Raw genomic sequence first — 17124 nt, 5'->3', positions numbered from 1 at the left:
GTGTATATATATATACACTATATTGCCAAAAGTATTTGCTCACCCATCCAAATTATTGGAATCAGGTGTTCCAATCACTTCCATGGCCACAGGTGTATAAATTCAAGGACCTAGGCATGCAGACTGTTTTTACAAACATTTGTGAAAGAATGGGTCGCTCTCAGGAGCTCAGTGAATTCCAGCGTGGAACTGTGATAGGATGCCACCTGTGCAACAAATCCAGTCGTGAAATTTCCTCGCTCCTAAATATTCCACAGTCAACTGTCAGCTGTATTATAAGAAAATGGAAGTGTTTGGGAACGACAGCAACTCAGCCACGAAGTGGTAGGCCACGTAAACTGACGGAGCGGGGTCAGCGGATGCTGACGCGCATAGTGCGAAGAGGTCGCCAACTTTCTGCAGAGTCAATCACTACAGACCTCCAAACTTCATGTGGCCTTCAGATTAGCTCAAGAACAGTGCGCAGAGAGCTTCATGGAATGGGTTTCCATGGTCGAGCAGCTGCATCCAAGCCATACATCACCAAGTGCAATGCAAAGCGTCGGATGCGGTGGTGTAAAGCACGCCGCCACTGGACTCTAGAGCAGTGGAGACGCGTTCTCTGGAGTGACGAATCGCGCTTCTCCATCTGGCAATCTGATGGACGGGTCTGGGTTTGGCGGTTGCCAGGAGAACGGTACTTGTCTGACTGCATTGTGCCAAGTGTAAAGTTTGTTGGAGGGGGGATTATGGTGTGGGGTTGTTTTTCAGGAGCTGGGCTTGGCCCCTTAGTTCCAGTGAAAGGAACTCTGAATGCTTCAGCATACCAAGACATTTTGGACAATTCCATGCTCCCAACTTTGTGGGAACAGTTTGGAGCTGGCCCCTTCCTCTTCCAACATGACTGTGCACCAGTGCACAAAGCAAGGTCCATAAAGACATGGATGACAGAGTCTGGTGTGGATGAACTTGACTGGCCTGCACAGAGTCCTGACCTCAACCCGATAGAACACCTTTGGGATGAATTAGAGCGGAGACTGAGAGCCAGGCCTTCTCGTCCAACATCAGTGTGCGACCTCACAAATGCGCTTCTGGAAGAATGGTCAAAAATTCCCATAAACACACTCCTAAACCTTGTGGACAGCCTTCCCAGAAGAGTTGAAGCTGTTCTAGCTGCAAAGGGTGGACCGACGTCATATTGAACCCTATGGATTAGGAACGGGATGTCACTTAAGCTCATATGTGAGTCAAGGCAGGTGAGCAAATACTTTTGGCAATATAGTGTATATATGTATGTATATATATATATATATATGTATATATACATGTATATACATGCAGTACATATGTATATGTACTGCATATTTTTTAAGAGGTCATTCGAATAGAAGGTGTCATAGCCGTCTTCTCCTGTCAGAGGGTGTCATCAGCATATATAACTTTGATAGTAAGAAGGTTCTGGCTGCTGTCATCTAGGTGGTACCAGAGGGTGGAATGTAAGATCTGTAGGATCATTAAACCGGCATTTAGAAATATGATGTTTTGTTTTATGACCTGAAGAAGTGTGTCCTGGTTCTGTTGCTCCTATTAGTTTCAGCTAATGCTAACACAACTGCTCTCTGTCTCCTCCTTTGTCTTCATAAAGCTTTGATAGAGTCAAAATTGTCACATTAAGGTTGTTTTCTTTATTTCTTAAGTGGTTACCTTCTCAGAGAAGATATATTTTTTCTCCACAAAAGAAATCTATTCTGTTGTTATTGTATTTTTATATGATCTGAAGGAACAGTTGTGTCTTCAGGGGTTAAATGAACTTCCTCTTCTTTCTGTCTTGTTTCCCGTCAGGACGGAGGGAGGAGGACGATGGGGGTCAGCTTTTCTCCCCCACTCACTCTGCTGTGTCTCAGCTTCATCTCTGGTGTTTGGACCCTCAACCCCGATGACCCGAACGTGTGCAGCCACTGGGAGAGGTGGGTTCTACTCCAACACTAAGATGATTTAAAGCTGGTCAGGACCGCTGCAGTGTTCTAATGGACTCCCTGCCACAAATCAGGGCCAGGGAGTTCTGCCAGAAGTCAGATGCAAAAGGGAAAAGGTTAACAGCGGGCGACGTGTGGAGGCTGTAAATCCAGAGCCACTGCAGTAAACTGGGATTGGTGGGAAACCCAGAGCTTTTTCTGATGGGCGGCAAAACAGGTTCTGTGATCCATAGCAGGATATCAGCTCCAAACAGGATTACAGTTTCTCCTGCCATCAAAGGCTCACTTCAGGGACCTCCATTCATTCACACTGTTAGAAGTGTCATGGGAGAACTGCTAAAAAACAATATGAGAAGTCCAGTCTTCCTCATGAATCAATGGCTGCTAAAAATTCCTGGTTCCTCTGGGGTCAATATGTCACTGTGTTAAAGAGGAATTCTACTTAATTTTGGTCTATTTCTGTAGCTCCAATTCACATGATATAATCTCAGGTCACTTTATCAGTCCAATCAACATGATCATCCAGTCAGATTGGTTCAGTGTTTTCTATCTAAGGAAAACCAGTTGATTGCATTGAATCACTGACTCTTCACCAATCCCTCACACCAAGCATGCTTGTACCGACAGTGGAGAGGAAAACTCCTTTTGAACAGGAAGAAACCTCCAGCAGAACCAGATCCAGGCTCAGTGTAAGCGGCCATCTGCTGAGACCGACTGGGGTTTAAGGAGACAGAAGCAGACATAGAAAAAGAAGAATAGATACAAAAGGCAACTGTCAACCTGCTCCACAGGAGGCCCCGTCCAGGAAACACACAGCCAGGCAGACGAGCTCCGAGCCCTCTCCCATGTCCCTTGTCTCCCATGTGGATGAAAGAGAGCACATCCAGTTAGTCACAGTCAGAGAAACAGGACTACACTGAAAAACAGGGCAAACTCCAATATCTATAAACAAAGTTATTGATGGCAGCAGCCCAGCTGAATGGAGAGAAATATATGTTAGTATGAGAAAAGAAGCAGAGAGTGCATAACATTAGAGATTGAACTACTGTAACAGATTCTGCAGAGTGGGAGAATGGAGATTGAAGGAAGCCGAATGATGAAAACGGGTCCCTATGTCCTCCAGCAGTCTAAGCTTACAGCAGCATAACTATATAGATGCTCAGGATAATCCGAACCACTCTAACTATAAGCTTTATCTAAAAGGAAAGTTTTTTGAAAGTAGACAGAGTTTCGCCTCATAATGCTGACCTGTTTATTCTGGATTTCTTCCTTTTTAACTGTTGACTCCTACAGAGACGTTCCTCAGGTTCTGGGTAGCTCTAACTTCATTTTTCTTCTTCTGCAGCTACGCCGTCACCGTGCAGGAATCCTACGCCCATCCCTTCGACCAGGTCTACTACACCCGCTGCACCGACATCCTCAACTGGTTCAAATGCACAAAACACAGGTAGGAGCACAGGGAGGCCCTCACACTGTCTGAAGTAATGCAAGAGAACCCAAGAAACCCTCCTATCTGGATAAGCCAACAAAAGACTTCAAAGCAACATAAAAGTATTCACTCCCCCTAGAGTTTTCCATATTTTTTAACAGTATGAACTTCAGTTAAAGGAATAGTACACCCAAAACATGATTAGCCTTCATTTTCTACTCACCCCCATGCTGAACAACACTCTGGAGTACTTTTTTGATATCTCAAATGCATCTGGAGATCTGGGAGGCTTCTTGCTGTCTGCTGACATTCAAATAATGGAGGTGCCCAGCGCCCGAGGCAGAAAGGTCCATAAAAGTCCACAAAAAACGTTTCAATATTCCTCCATACTGCTCGTCCAATTTATTCCAAGTGTCCTGAGTGGGTAGCATCCAGAATTTACTCGAAATGAAGTCATTTAGAATGTTTTTAGAGCATAAACAGTAGTGTATAGGATTTCCTGAAAGCGCGTTCACGACGCTACGGAAACCGCGGCAGACCAAACCAGATGAAAGTGCGCATTCAGCTCGGCAAAGAACTCATGCTCTTCCTCAACACTGAAGTCCTCAGACATTTTTCTTTCGTTGTTTCTTTCTTTGCACAGGTAAACAGCACATTTTTTCTTCTACGCTTGCATTATCGGCAGAGCAGACGCTGAATGCGCACTTTCATCTGGTTTGGTCTGCCGCGGTTTCCGTGGACTCGTGAACGCGCTTTTAGGAAATCCTATACACTACTGTTTAGGCTCTAAAAACATTCTAAATGACTTCGTTTCGAGTAAATTATGGACGCTACCCACTCAGGACACTTGGAATACATTGGACAAGCAGTATGGAGGAATATTGACACGTTTTTTGTGGACTTTTATGGACCTTTCTGCCTCGGGCACCATAGACCTCCATTATTTGAATGTCAGCAGACAGCAAGAAGCCTCCCAGATCTCCAGATGCATTTGAGATATCAAAAAAGTACTCCAGAGTGTTGTTCAGCATAGGGGTGAGTAGAAAATGAAGGCTAATCATGTTTTGGGTGTACTATTCCTTTAAACAGCTGAATTGTGAGATAGAAGGATAATCAGGCCCATGAAAAGTGAGCTGTGCTTTTATATTCAGCACCTCTGAGTTTCTATCTGCCAGCTTTCAATATCTGCAGACTGAAGGTTGGATGCAGCACTGATTCCTAAAGTTAATGAAGGAAATCCCCTACAGACACTAACTAAGCCATAAATATTTATCTTAAAATGTTTAAAGATACAAAAGCATCACTTAAAAAAAACCCCAGCAACTTTGGTGTTTGATGTTGTTTAGAACTGTGTTGTGTAGCTGTAGTGAATTAGTGGTTTACGTCTATGACTGCGATGTGGGGGACCAGGCTTCGAGTCCTGGAAAGAGCATGTAGTAAAGGTCTGCCCAATGTCGGTCCTCACGGGCCACTGTCCTGCTGGTTTTAGAGGTTTCTCTGCTTTAGCACAGCTGATTCTGCAAAAGCCTGTTAATCAACTATCAATGTAAATCAGCTGTGCTGGAGCAGGGAAACCTCTAAAACCTATGGGACAGCGGCCCTCGAGGACCAACTTTAGGGATGCCTGATCTAGTTGCAAACCTTTGCCGAGTGTGATGATAGAGGGAGCAGCTGGATGGAACCAGACAAGACGTTTCCTTTCATAGCGCAATTGTTTTGGTAATGAGTCGATTCTTGCATGAATTTTATGGGTCAGACCAAGGGCGTAGGAATATGTTTACAATTGGGGGGGACACATGTCGGAAATCTGAGATTCGTAAATATTCAACAGAAACATATCTTAAGTACGCTACTTAAAAAAAAGGCTATTTAATCTTTTACTTTATTCCTTTATAAATGTGTTTGCAAAAATAATGCATTTAAAATTAACATAATGCATTTGTTCATAAGATGTGAGTATATCACCAAACAAAATGACTGGAGTCTTTTATTAAGCAAAGGGAGATGTCTTTCAAGGGCTTCAGCCCTTGGCATATTTAGTGTCCGCATACGCACTAGAAAATCAAAACAATTCAGTAGGCCACACAAGTGCAAAGTTTGATATGTTTTATTTTGTCAAACTTGCAATAATGGTCAAAAATGAATTTATATAGGTTGACTGACAGAGGGAGCTGACAGTGTGTTGAAGAATTATGGACAGGGCGCTTTGAAGCATCTGGTTCAAAAACGCATTATCAACCTTTGGTAGAAATTCATCCATCCTTCCATTTTCTGTACATCCTGTCCCTTAGTGGGGTCGGGAGGTGCTGGTGCGGGGTCCACCCTAGACAGGTTGCCAGTCTGTCCAGACCTTTGGTAGAAATGGCGCCTTTAATTCCAGTTTGCAGTACAGAACAGAGAAAACTACAGAGTTGTCAATGTTGTGTTAATCTGTTTATAGTGTAAAAAGAGGAGCCAGCAGTTTATTTGAGGAAATAAAGATGCAGAAGTTAATTAGTTGGTTAATTAGTGGTTGTGCAGCAGTCCACTGCACGACCAATGCGGCCGCCGCTGCTAAGAATTAAAATTAATTCTCCCTGTGGTTAACTAACGATCAGGAGCGCGGCAGGTATAACATCTGTCCATTTCGGCGAATCAAAACCATGCAAAAAATAAAAAATCCTCGTAAAACGCACGCCCAGACCGGGCTAATTTCAACACAAGTTGTGTTAGGTGACTGTTACTCACACTGACGTTTCTCTTTTAAAAAAATCTGAGTAAGTCCTACTGCTGTTTCAGCCTTTTAGTTGGTGGTGGCATTGTACTGAAATGAGATATAAAAAAATATATAAAAAACACATTTTGGCTAGCGTGGCAAACGTCTAGAGAAAGTTAGCAGTTAAATATTGGATGAGTGATCAGCCCAAGACTATGGAAGAGGATTAGGGCCACTGGAGAAAAAAAAAGTTAAGTGATTTTTACATTTTATTTCAGTTTAATACGGGAAAAAAGTCAGAATTCTGACTTTTATTTTCAGAATTAAGACTTTTTTTTCTCAGAATTCTGACTTTTTTTCTCAGAATTTTGGATCTTAATGTAGATGGGCACCATGAAGGAAGAGATGTGGAGCACTCAGCTTCACTGACAAAGATGTGAGTTGTTTGAGAGAGCCAGTGACACATTGGTGGAAAATGACGAAATTAGGCAACTTTTTACGTGCCCGAGGGTCCCCTCATTAATGGAGGAGCAGAAGGTCATTAAAACCAGAGATCTAGTCTCTAAAAGAGACATGGCTATGGCTTGATGCTAACATGTTTGTTGTTAAACATACTTTTGTTATATTACATTTGTGTTGTGTTTTCCAAATAGTGTAGAAAATTAATGGTGGGTTTATAATGTTTACCTTTTATGAGCAGGACAGGAAGCAGAGAAGTGTAGCATTACCTCCAACTAGTTAAACTCATAATTATGAAGTTATTCAACAAATTCCTCAAGTAAAAAAGTGCAACTTTTATTTTTTATTTATTTTTTTTTTTTTACCAGATTTGTTGATTAATTTCAGAATTATGTATTCCTTCCAAATTTCCAAATCTGAAGAATTTTTTAAACCAATATCTACATTATTTAACATTTAGTTTATGTTTTAGCAGTACTTCCTGTTATATTTCTTTATACGTATATTTTACATTTTCTTGCACAGCAAGCTCAGCAGATTTGAAATTGTGTGCTTGTGTACAAGTAGTAAATCTTTACTCTAAACATATATTCTGGTTATTTTTTAGTTAGACCTTCTTGTTTTTATATATCTGTATAGATATATAGAATTCTGAGATTAAAGTCAGAATTCTGAGAAAAGTCAGAAATCAGTTAACTTTTTTCAGTGGCCCTAATCCTCTTCCTACAAGACTAAGATGCCTAAACCAAAAAGATTCAGTTTCTATATATGAAAGTGAACTGACAACAAGACGTTATAAATAAGCAATATTCATAGCAGCATCCCGACAGACCATTTTACCTCATTCACAAGTTTCTGACTTTCTGTATCGCTGTTTCCCTCTGAGTGCTCAAACACTCAACAGTTCACAGAGGGGAGGGGGAGTACAGTGACGTAACGCTATGCTGCGCCTTCAAAATAAAAGCACGATAGTTAAAAAATTGTCAAAATCTAATATTTTGCGGTACAATTTTTGGGGGGGACATATCCACCTGGCTTTTATATTGGGGGGGACATGTTCCCCCCGTCCCCCCCGCTTCCTACGCCGCTGGGTCAGACGCTAGTTTAGGAACTTCTGGGATACAGAACATCTCAAATCATCGGTTGTAAAATTCTAGTCCAATTCTCAGTTAGATTTAGGTCTGGACTTTGACTAGGCCTTTCTGGTTGAAGCCCTGCATGGCATCCCTCCCCTGACTTCTAAAGGGTTATATAAGTACAGACTATTTCAGGTCCTCTATGGCCTCCAACAGGTTCGGACTCAGAATCAGAATCAAGTTTATTGCCAAGTAGGTTTGCACTTACAAGGAATTTGACTTGGCGTTGATGGTGCAGACAATTTAGATATATATACAGAATACAGAATCTAGTGTTTATATATCCTATATACTAGGCTGTATATAAATATAATGCATGAGGTCTGGAGATGCTTCGTTGCAGTAGCGTCTAGGTCCTGAACGTGGGAGGGGGAGAGAGCCAGTGTCAGTATCATGGGGGTCTCTGGGTTTTGTTGATAAGGCTGGTAGCGGATGGTACGAAACTGTTCTTATAGCTTAAGGTTTGGTCCTTATGGACCGCAGCCTTCTGCCAAAGGTGAAGTGACTGAAATAGTTTCTGGCTGGGTTGCAAGGGATCATCCCCAATCTTTCCTGCTTGCCTCTGAGTCCTGGAGGTGTACAGATCCTGGAGAGATAGAAGATTGCAGCTATTCACCTTCCTGCAGACCGGATGACACGCTGAAGTCCACCTTTGTCCTTGCCATCACCATCTGGTACGCTGGTACCAGATGGTGATGGAGGAGGTGAGGATAGACTCAATGATGGAGGAGTAGAACTGCACCATCATTGTCTGTGGCAGGTTACATTTTTTAGCTGCCACAGGAAGTACATCCTCTGCTGGGCTTTCTTGGTGAGGGAGCTGACGTTCAGCTCGCACTTTGGGTCCTGTGAGATGATAGTTCACAGGAAGTTGAAACTCCACAGTTTCAATTGTGGAGTCACAGAGGTTGATGGGGATAGCTGGGACTGAGTTCTTCCTGAAGTCCACAACATGCTCCACTGTTTTTGGAAACTGATCTGATTCCATCTTTAAGTAAACCAGTTCTTCCAGCTTTTTAGTCATTGCTTAAGACAGGTAACTCCACAGCATCACAATGTTAGACTGTTGGGATGCTGGGTGATTTTTCTACCTTTACAATCCGTTTTTCTCAGAAATGAAGCGTGACTTTGGTCTCCTCTTAACAAAGCACATGTTTGCTGGTTTTGCAACATAATTTTCTTTATCAGTGATAAAACCAGAATGAAATCTGTCACTGTTTGTGGCTGCAGTCTGACACACGTGCAAGGCTTTAAAAAGAAGGGTTTATCTGCTGAATTTATAAAAGGCAGCTGCAGTACAGCTTCATGTTCGCTCTTCATTAACTGGCATAAGACGGACTCAGGGCCACTCCAGTGTGTTGGGAACAAACCGCAAAACCTACATTTCCTCCTGCTTGGTAAAGGTTGGAACTCTTTGTTAAGATGCAAACCTACAGGAATTCATGGATATGTGGAGGTCTGATCATTGTAAACTATTGCAGCACATCGTTATTTCGTGCAGCGTGTCTTTTTTTTTTTGGTGTACGGTACTCACAGCATTCTGCTGGGTTTAAAAATACCAGAGTCCTCTAAGCCTCATCAGAGCTACTCCTGAAAGGACATTTCTTCTGATTAAGAGCAATTTTCAATGAATGTTGTCATCAAGTACCTCAAGGTTTAAACACTGAAGCAGAGTAAAAATAGACATAATAAGAAAAGTGGTCCCACAATTTGAGGGGAGGGAGAACGTCACAGCTGATTCAACGCACGGCACATTTACACATTTCTTCTTTCCTCACTGTGGAAAATGAAAAATGTTCCACTTTCCCTGAAGGTCTCTTAGGGGGGATGGAGGTGGGGGAGTTGGAACAATGTTAGTTTCAAAATTCTGTTTCAACGTGACATTTGTCCATTTCTGTTAGTAGCTGCTGGTCACAAAGACAACAGCTGCTTCTGTTCAGTTAACTTAGAGAGTGTTTCATTTATTTCCAAAACTGAATTTACTTGTTATCATTTCACAACTGACACAAAGTAAACCAATATGAAGGGACTAGCATTGAAGCATTGAATTGTCCAACTTTACATTTTGGAGGAAAAAATAAAGAGAACATCACCTTATGTGTGGAGTACGGTGGTGGCACCATCATGCTGTGTTTTGCTGCAGGAGAAACTGGCACACTTCCAGAAAAGATGGAGAGATAACATTGAGTGGACATAATGGAGCAAGATCTAAAGACTCTAGCAAGAATGTTATAAGATTGGACACTAATTTGTATTCCAAATGGACATTTGGTCCTTAGCATACCGTCAACTTACAAACTGACTAAAGGGCAACTCATCCATGTTCTGAATTGTTCAACACAAACCCTTCACTTCATCGCAGAGAAAAGTAGTAGGTGCAGCTAAAAGAGTTTGTGTGAGCAGAGCGTTCTACAAACCTGACCAAGTTACAGCGGTTCGGTCCGGAGGAATGGGCTAAAACTCTGGCAAACTGCACCAGGAAGCTGGTGGAAGACACCTAAACATCTGACTCCTAAAGCTTATAGGAAATTGTACCAAATGAAGATGAACTATATTGAAGGCTGAGTTTTTGCAGAGCATCAGTCTGACCTCCAGGCGAGCAGCCACCAGAGTAACAGTGCATCAAGCAGACAGCAGAGTTCTGTCTGCTGGAGCAACAGGAATGTATCGCCTCTAATGACCACATTAAACTTTATAGAGCTGGTTTACCTCCTCCAGCTAAGTGCTGCGCTGCAGATCCTGAGCTAAAATGTCAGAAAACTGCTCCGTCCTTGAATAAGTGCAGAGCTCCCCTAAATTGCTGCTTGCCTTTCAGAAGAGATGAGATGACTGTTCTTCCAGAATCTCATGGACAGCTTATCTTGCTGCACTTCACTGCATGATATTCAGAAGCAAAAAGTCAGACTTTATTCACTTTAGTTGACCACAGCAAAAACTTAAAATACAGGCAGATTCATTAAGTGAAACACATGATATATAAACATATCAAGATAGAACAATGCAACAAATGATAAAATCTGATATTTAAGATAAGGATGTTACATCAGACCAGGAAGAACATTTTAACACAGAAATATACGGTCGCAGGTTATTTTTTAAAACAACCTTTAATCTGATTTAAAAACAGTTCTACATAGACGGCATTGCATGCTCTGACCTTTCTTTGAATTCGCTTGAATGCCCCCCCAACCATGGTGATGGACGTCAGGTAAACCCTTACAGATTGATGAGATGTCGCAGTTGCTGCTCTGAGGTCTTTGCTGCTGTCTTTCCACTTTAGGAGTGTGTTAACTCACACCTGTTGCTCCAGAGCAGCAGAGTGATTAAATTCCTGTTTTTACTCCCACGCCGCTAATTATGGGTGAATCAGTGCATCTGATCAGCAGCACCTGGATGCTACTTTAGGTTTCTACAACAATAATGAAGTTTTTAGGTTTTCCTGCCTAACTTTTTCTGTTTTGGCTTCATCTTTGTTGCCTCATCTTCATCTTTGATGCCTTTACACCTTTAAACCAAAGTTGATAGATTTGGGTTTTATCAAAAACTTTTGTAAAACAGTAACATTTTTGAGTAAGGAGTAAATGAAATCTGCACGCAGTCTCCTGATAATGACCTGTCTTTTTTATGGGACCTGTGCAGGATCAGCTATAAGACAGCCTACAGGAGAGGTGTGAGGACCATGTACAGGAGACGCTCGCAGTGCTGCCCTGGATTCTACGAAACAGGAGACCTCTGTGTCCGTAAGTTCTCTCCTTTCACAGCAGAGCTGCTGCTCGCTCAGCCTGCTGTCTGCTTTTAATCAGCATGACATGTCGGCACTAACATTGGTCCTATTTCATTCCTTAACATGGTACTGCTTTTTTTGTTTTTGAACAAATTGGTTGGTCATCTCTGGTTGGTCAGTGATGTGGTTAGTCATGTGTGGTTGGTATTGTCTGTTTGGTTATTTCTGGTTGGTCATGTGTGGTTGGTCATGTCTAGTAGGTCATGTCAGGTTGGTCATGTGTGGTTGGTTTTGTGTGCCTGGTTATGTGTGGTTAGTCATGTGAGGTTGGTAACGTCTGGTTGGTTATGTGTGGTTAGTCATGTGAGGTTGGTCATGTCTGGTTGGTTATGTGTGCCTGGTCATGTGTGGTTGGTCCAGTCTATTGGGTCATGTGTGGTTGGTCAAGTCTGGATGGTCATGTGTGGTTGGTCATGTCTGTCTTGTTGGTCATGTGTGGTTTGTCATGTCTGTCTGGTTGGTCATATGTGGTTGGTAATTTTTGGTGGGTCATGTCTGGTTGGTAATTTTTGGTTGGTCATGTCTGGTTGGTCATATGTGGTTGGTCATATTGGCTCTGGTTTTTCCGTGGTATTCTGTTTGTATCTGTCTGGGGTCAGTGGCGTAAATATTGGTAAGCAAAGACAGCATTTGCTTAGGGGCCCACGACTTCTTAGGGGCCCCATCACTGATGCCTGGCGGGTCCCCTACGCAATTGTAGACTAGGATGTATCTTTGTAGATGTAACGGTGCGAAAAATTCCTCTTAAACCCACCTGATGTTGAAGTGACTGACTGCACCACACCGTATTAATACCGCAACACATGCCAGATTTCAACATAATGGTGAGCCGTTTAAACACGACACCAATAGCAAAGCAGACAGTGGTACTTTTAATTACTATTTTAATAACTGTGTATAGTTCATTAGAAGGTTGGTAAAAATACATTCATATAATATATTTCAAACCGCAATAAAGATCTTAAAAGAACAATGTATTTGAGTATTTTATTTTTTACACTATGATTTGGAATTATGGGTAACCCAGAGTGTACATTAAAACCATAACCATTACGTACAACATGTTAGCAGTGATGGATACCCAAAAGAGGTACTTAAGCGGGTTCCAGAAAAAGCAAAAGCAAAGAAGAGCTGCTGGAAGAGCGGAAAAAACTTCCTAAATGTTGCGGTTCGATAAGCATTATAAGCTCCCTGAAATGAGTTTTTGAAACTTGGGATGTCTGTAACATGTAAGGCAAGGCAAGGTAAGGCAAATTTATTTGTATTGCAAAATTCAGTACAAAGACAATGCAAAGTGCTTTACATGATTAAAATATAGGAAAATAAAACAGAATCAAAGCAAGTAGGAAAAAAAATAATGCAGAACCAACATTAAAAAAGAACATTAAAAACAGTTGGACTAAAGAAAATAAAGTTGAACTAATGGTGTTTCAGTTGAACTGTTTAACTAGAACAGTCAAAGGCAATCCTAAACAAATGTGTTTTTAGTCTTGATTTAAAGGAACTCAGGCTTTCTGCACTTTTACAGTTTTCTGGAAGTTTGTTTCAGATAAGTGGAGCATAGGAACTAAATGCTGCTTCTCCATGTTTAGTTCTGGTTCTAGGTTTGCAGAGCAAGAAGAACTGAGTGGTCTGGAGGGTTGATACACTGATAGCAAGTCTGTGATGTATTTAGGTGCTAAGCCATTCAGAGATTTATAGACTAACAGAAGTATTTTAAAGTCTATTCCCTGAGATACAGGGAGCCAGTGTAAGGAATTTAGAACTGGGGTGATGTGCTCTACTTTCTTAGTCTTAGTGAGGACACGGGCAGCAGCGTTCTGGATCAGCTGCAGCTGTCTGATCCACTTTTTAGGCAGACCTGGGAAAACACCGTTGCAGTAATCAATTCGACTAAAAATAAACGCATGGATAGCATAGATCGTGCTGAGACATAAACCCTTTAATCCTGGAAATGTTCTTCAGGTGATAGAAAGCTGACCTTGTCATTGTCTTTAAATGCTTTTGGAGGTTTAAGTCTGAATCCAGCAATACACCTAGATTTCGGGCCTGATCAGTGGTTACTAGCTGAAGCGACTGAAGCTATGTGCTAACTTTAGATCTCTCCTCTATTGGTCCAAAGATTATTTCTTCAGGTTTGTTTTTATTCAGTTGAAGAAAATTATGGCACATCCAGGCATTGATTTCTTCTAAGCATTTCATCAGTGCTTGAACTGGTTCATGATCACCTGGTGAAATGGTGATGTAAAGCTGTGTGTCATCTGCATAGTTATGGTAGCTGATGTTGTTTTTTTATTAACTGAGCAAGAAGGAGCATGTAGATATGAATAGGGGACCCAGGATGGACCCTTGGGGAACCCCACATGTGATTTTTGTCATCTCTGATGTAAAGTTGCCTACTGATACAAAAAAGTCCCTGTCCTTTAAGTAGGATTTAAACCAGTTGAGAGCTGTACCAGAGAGTCCGACCCAGTTTTCCAGGCGCTCTAAGAGAATGGAGTGATCGACAGTATCGGATGCTGCGCTGAGGTCCAATAGTACCAGCACTGTGGTTCTTCAACAGTCTATATATGTGTGGTGGTGCGCTTTCACCAATGGTTCCATTCAAGGTGCGCAGATACTATTTTTCTGTGTGATATATGATCATATATTACTGAGAATTGCATAATTGTATCTTCTTGTCTGATTCATGGAACTGTCGCCATATCCCGAACCTTTATCACATGTTGTACTTCATATAGGGCCCATCCGGATCCTCATCCAGGGCAGAGCATCCCTGAGATATAAGACACCATCTGTTATCATATTACAGCCGAGTGGAACACTGATATATGGTGTGAGTGACATGGTCTGAACACCAAGTCAGCCTCCTAGGGGCCATGCCCACAGCCGGAGATGTTGAGTGTTGGCGTGCCATATCTGTTCCCCCAACTGAGTAGAAGTTGCAGGAACCCGGCTACGCTGGCCAGAACAGGGTTTCCAGCATCACACTCTGACCTTCCTCGAGAACCCTCCGTAGTTTAGGCCAAGAGTGTAGGCCAGAGAGAGGGTCAGAAAGGCATACAGGAGAACCTGCAGCCAAGGATAAGCTAGCATGTCCTGGCCCGGTGCGCCTGGTACCCCTGTCAGGGAAAACCATAGATGCAATGGGTTGACACCTCTGAAGTGAACAGATCTACCTCTGTCTGGCCAAAGAGGTTCCAGATAATTTGGATGATGTTTCAGTGCAAGAACACTCTCCCAGAGATGGTTCCTGGGGGGATAGAGAGTCTGCAACCTAGTTGCAGATACGCTGCACGCAGGGTGTCTGCAACCTAGTTGCAGATACGCTGCACGCAGGGTGCACAGATGGGGGAAAGCCCATTCCAGGAGATCCCTGGACACTTTCAGGAGACGTGCATCCCTGGTGGTTGATATGGTAAAGAGCAGAGGAGATGTCTGCTGATGGGAAAAATGTCCCACAGCTGGCCCGGTAGCATAATCTTCTCTCTCCCCGGCCTTTGGGAGCCCTGGTGGGAGGCCGTCCAGGACCTGAGGCCCAGTTCTGTCCAACTGGCCAGCAGACTGGCACCTGAAAGTCTCTGCCACACATGACGGGGATATGAACCAACGGGCCTTTTACCAGGGGTAGCAGCAGGGCACCCCAAATGCTGAGAGAAGGGGGTATGCTAGTCTGCCATTCCTGAACATTCTGCTCCAGCAGCTCCAGGGCAGCCTATTCAATAAATTCCTTCGTCCCAACTGAGAAACCCCTGAGGATCCTACAGCATGCAGTCTGTGCAAGGCACAGACTGTCGATGAGCTCGGACAAGGAAAAACATGACCTGGCCAAACTCTCTGGTTATCAGCGCAAATGCCTGCAGCGCTGCTTTGCTAAATCCAACTGCCGAGGTTGTACCCCCAGCATCCTGAACAGATGCAGAGAGCAAACATTAGGTGCACCAGAGAGTTGCCAAGGCGGCCAGCACACGGCCCTGGGTTGTATGCTTTACACAGGAGGTCATCTGTAACCCAACATTAAGTCTGTGGGCATTGGACATTAGGATACAGTGCTTCATCTGGTAACACAATCAATGAAGCAACAGTGGGTTTAACTGCAGGCATGCACTCCAGGCCAGCCTTCACAGACTCGTGCATGGCAACCAGCACCTGACCGTCTGAGGAGAGACGTGACAACGCTCTCGGGTCCTGCCAACAGGTGTGCTACTCCCTCAGGTATTCAGGTACAGAAAAGTTAGCAGGAGCCCATAGCGTCTGAAAAATGCACTCCTGGAGTCAGATACTTCTCCTTGTGGGAGGTCCAGCTGCAGCTGCTTCAGGGCCATAGACAAGACATCCCGCATGGGACTTTGGTGACTGACTGCTCTACACCGTTCCCTTTAGGAGGATGGTCATGTTTTCAAAAGTCAGCAGCTGCATGACAGAAGGACAGCATGGTGGGAATAAAAAGACGCCTTGTCGCTAACAAAAGTGGGAGGTGGTACCATTACCTTCTGGGTTTGACCATGAAAAGATCAAAGGCTGCATCTGCAAAAACAGAAAAGGGGTCAAAAGCAAAGTAGATGTAGAGACAAAAACATAATCAAAAACACATAAAGGAGGAAGCTTTACACAAAATAATGTTAAATAAACTGTTTATGTGGTTTTGATAATGGTCATAATGACTTTAATCATCATTATTTTCAATAATTCAGCCCTTTCTAAAGCAAACCTTAACTTCCTGTTGGGGATTTTCTTTGCAACAGTAAGAGTCTGAGCTGCCAGAATAAAAATGACTTGCACTCCAATTTCTAACAATTTTCACCAAAGGCATGTACTCCTTCCTCTCTCCTAAATAAGGAAAAATCTGTTTCTACTTCTTACATTAAAGAGCAGAGGCTTCAACAGAAGCACATCAAATTCTTATGTAAAACAAATCTGTTTCTCTCTGCGAATTTTCAGTTATTTCACTAAAAAAGCCTGTTTTCCTTTTACCGAATGTTCCCACCTGATGCACAGTGTTCAGGCCTCTTCAGCTGCCTGCCCACTGATTGCACTACTTATGTTTTTATTTACGCCAAACACTTATCTGAACAGCATCTGCTGCAGGAGCTGTCCGCTTGCCTCTGAAGTCTGACCTCAGAGAGCTTTAAATCTACATAGATGAAAAAATCTTTCTACATGCAATAACGCTGGCTGCAGTTTGCTAATGTGGAGTTACATACTGGATATCTTCTAAGGCTGAATCCGTTGATGAGATTAGATGCAGGACAAAGTCTTTCATACTCAGATTATCAGCAGATGTTCAGCTGTAGTCCCAGCCATACCGGTCTGTGAGATAAACGCCAACCTTTCTTTGCACACTGCATTTGTTTTGAAGCTCTTTCCATCAAAAGCAGACGCGCCTTAGACATTAGCTGCAACATCTGAGTGTTATACTGAAGGGACGAGACCATAGGGATGATGCTGACAACCAGCTATTGTAAATAAAAAAAAGGTCCATCCTCTGCCAGTTATAAGGTTTGAACATGTCAGGAAATAATGAAATTACCCTCAAGTTTACCAAAAAAAATGAAAACTAAGAAAAAAAAATCCACAGCAAATTCAGCAGAGGAGAACATCTGGGTGCCAGTCTTTCCAGGAGTGGGTGTCCCAGCAAAGTTCAGAGCATGGGAAACCTAAGAGCT

At 42.8% G+C, this 17124-nt stretch overlaps 1 protein-coding gene across 3 annotated transcripts in view; it reads left to right on the top strand.

Annotated features, from left to right (window-relative positions):
• Positions 1-17124, top strand: part of LOC119797687 (multiple epidermal growth factor-like domains protein 11) — a 196484-nt gene that overhangs the window by 39376 nt on the left and 139984 nt on the right. For all 3 annotated transcript variants that reach the window (XM_038306858.1, XM_038306857.1, XM_038306856.1), the window contains exons 2-4: positions 1822-1946; positions 3301-3402; positions 11314-11414. In XM_038306858.1, coding sequence (XP_038162786.1) covers positions 1840-1946; positions 3301-3402; positions 11314-11414 — 310 coding nt within the window. In that variant the 5' untranslated portion in view covers positions 1822-1839. The remainder of the gene's footprint in view (positions 1-1821; positions 1947-3300; positions 3403-11313; positions 11415-17124) is intronic.

Source organism: Cyprinodon tularosa, unplaced genomic scaffold (assembly GCF_016077235.1).
Source record: "Cyprinodon tularosa strain WSP-4 unplaced genomic scaffold, ASM1607723v1 ctg595, whole genome shotgun sequence".
Classification (NCBI taxonomy): domain Eukaryota; kingdom Metazoa; phylum Chordata; class Actinopteri; order Cyprinodontiformes; family Cyprinodontidae; genus Cyprinodon; species Cyprinodon tularosa.
Note: the sequence above shows the minus strand (reverse complement) of the source record. Positions and strands in the feature narration are given on the sequence as shown.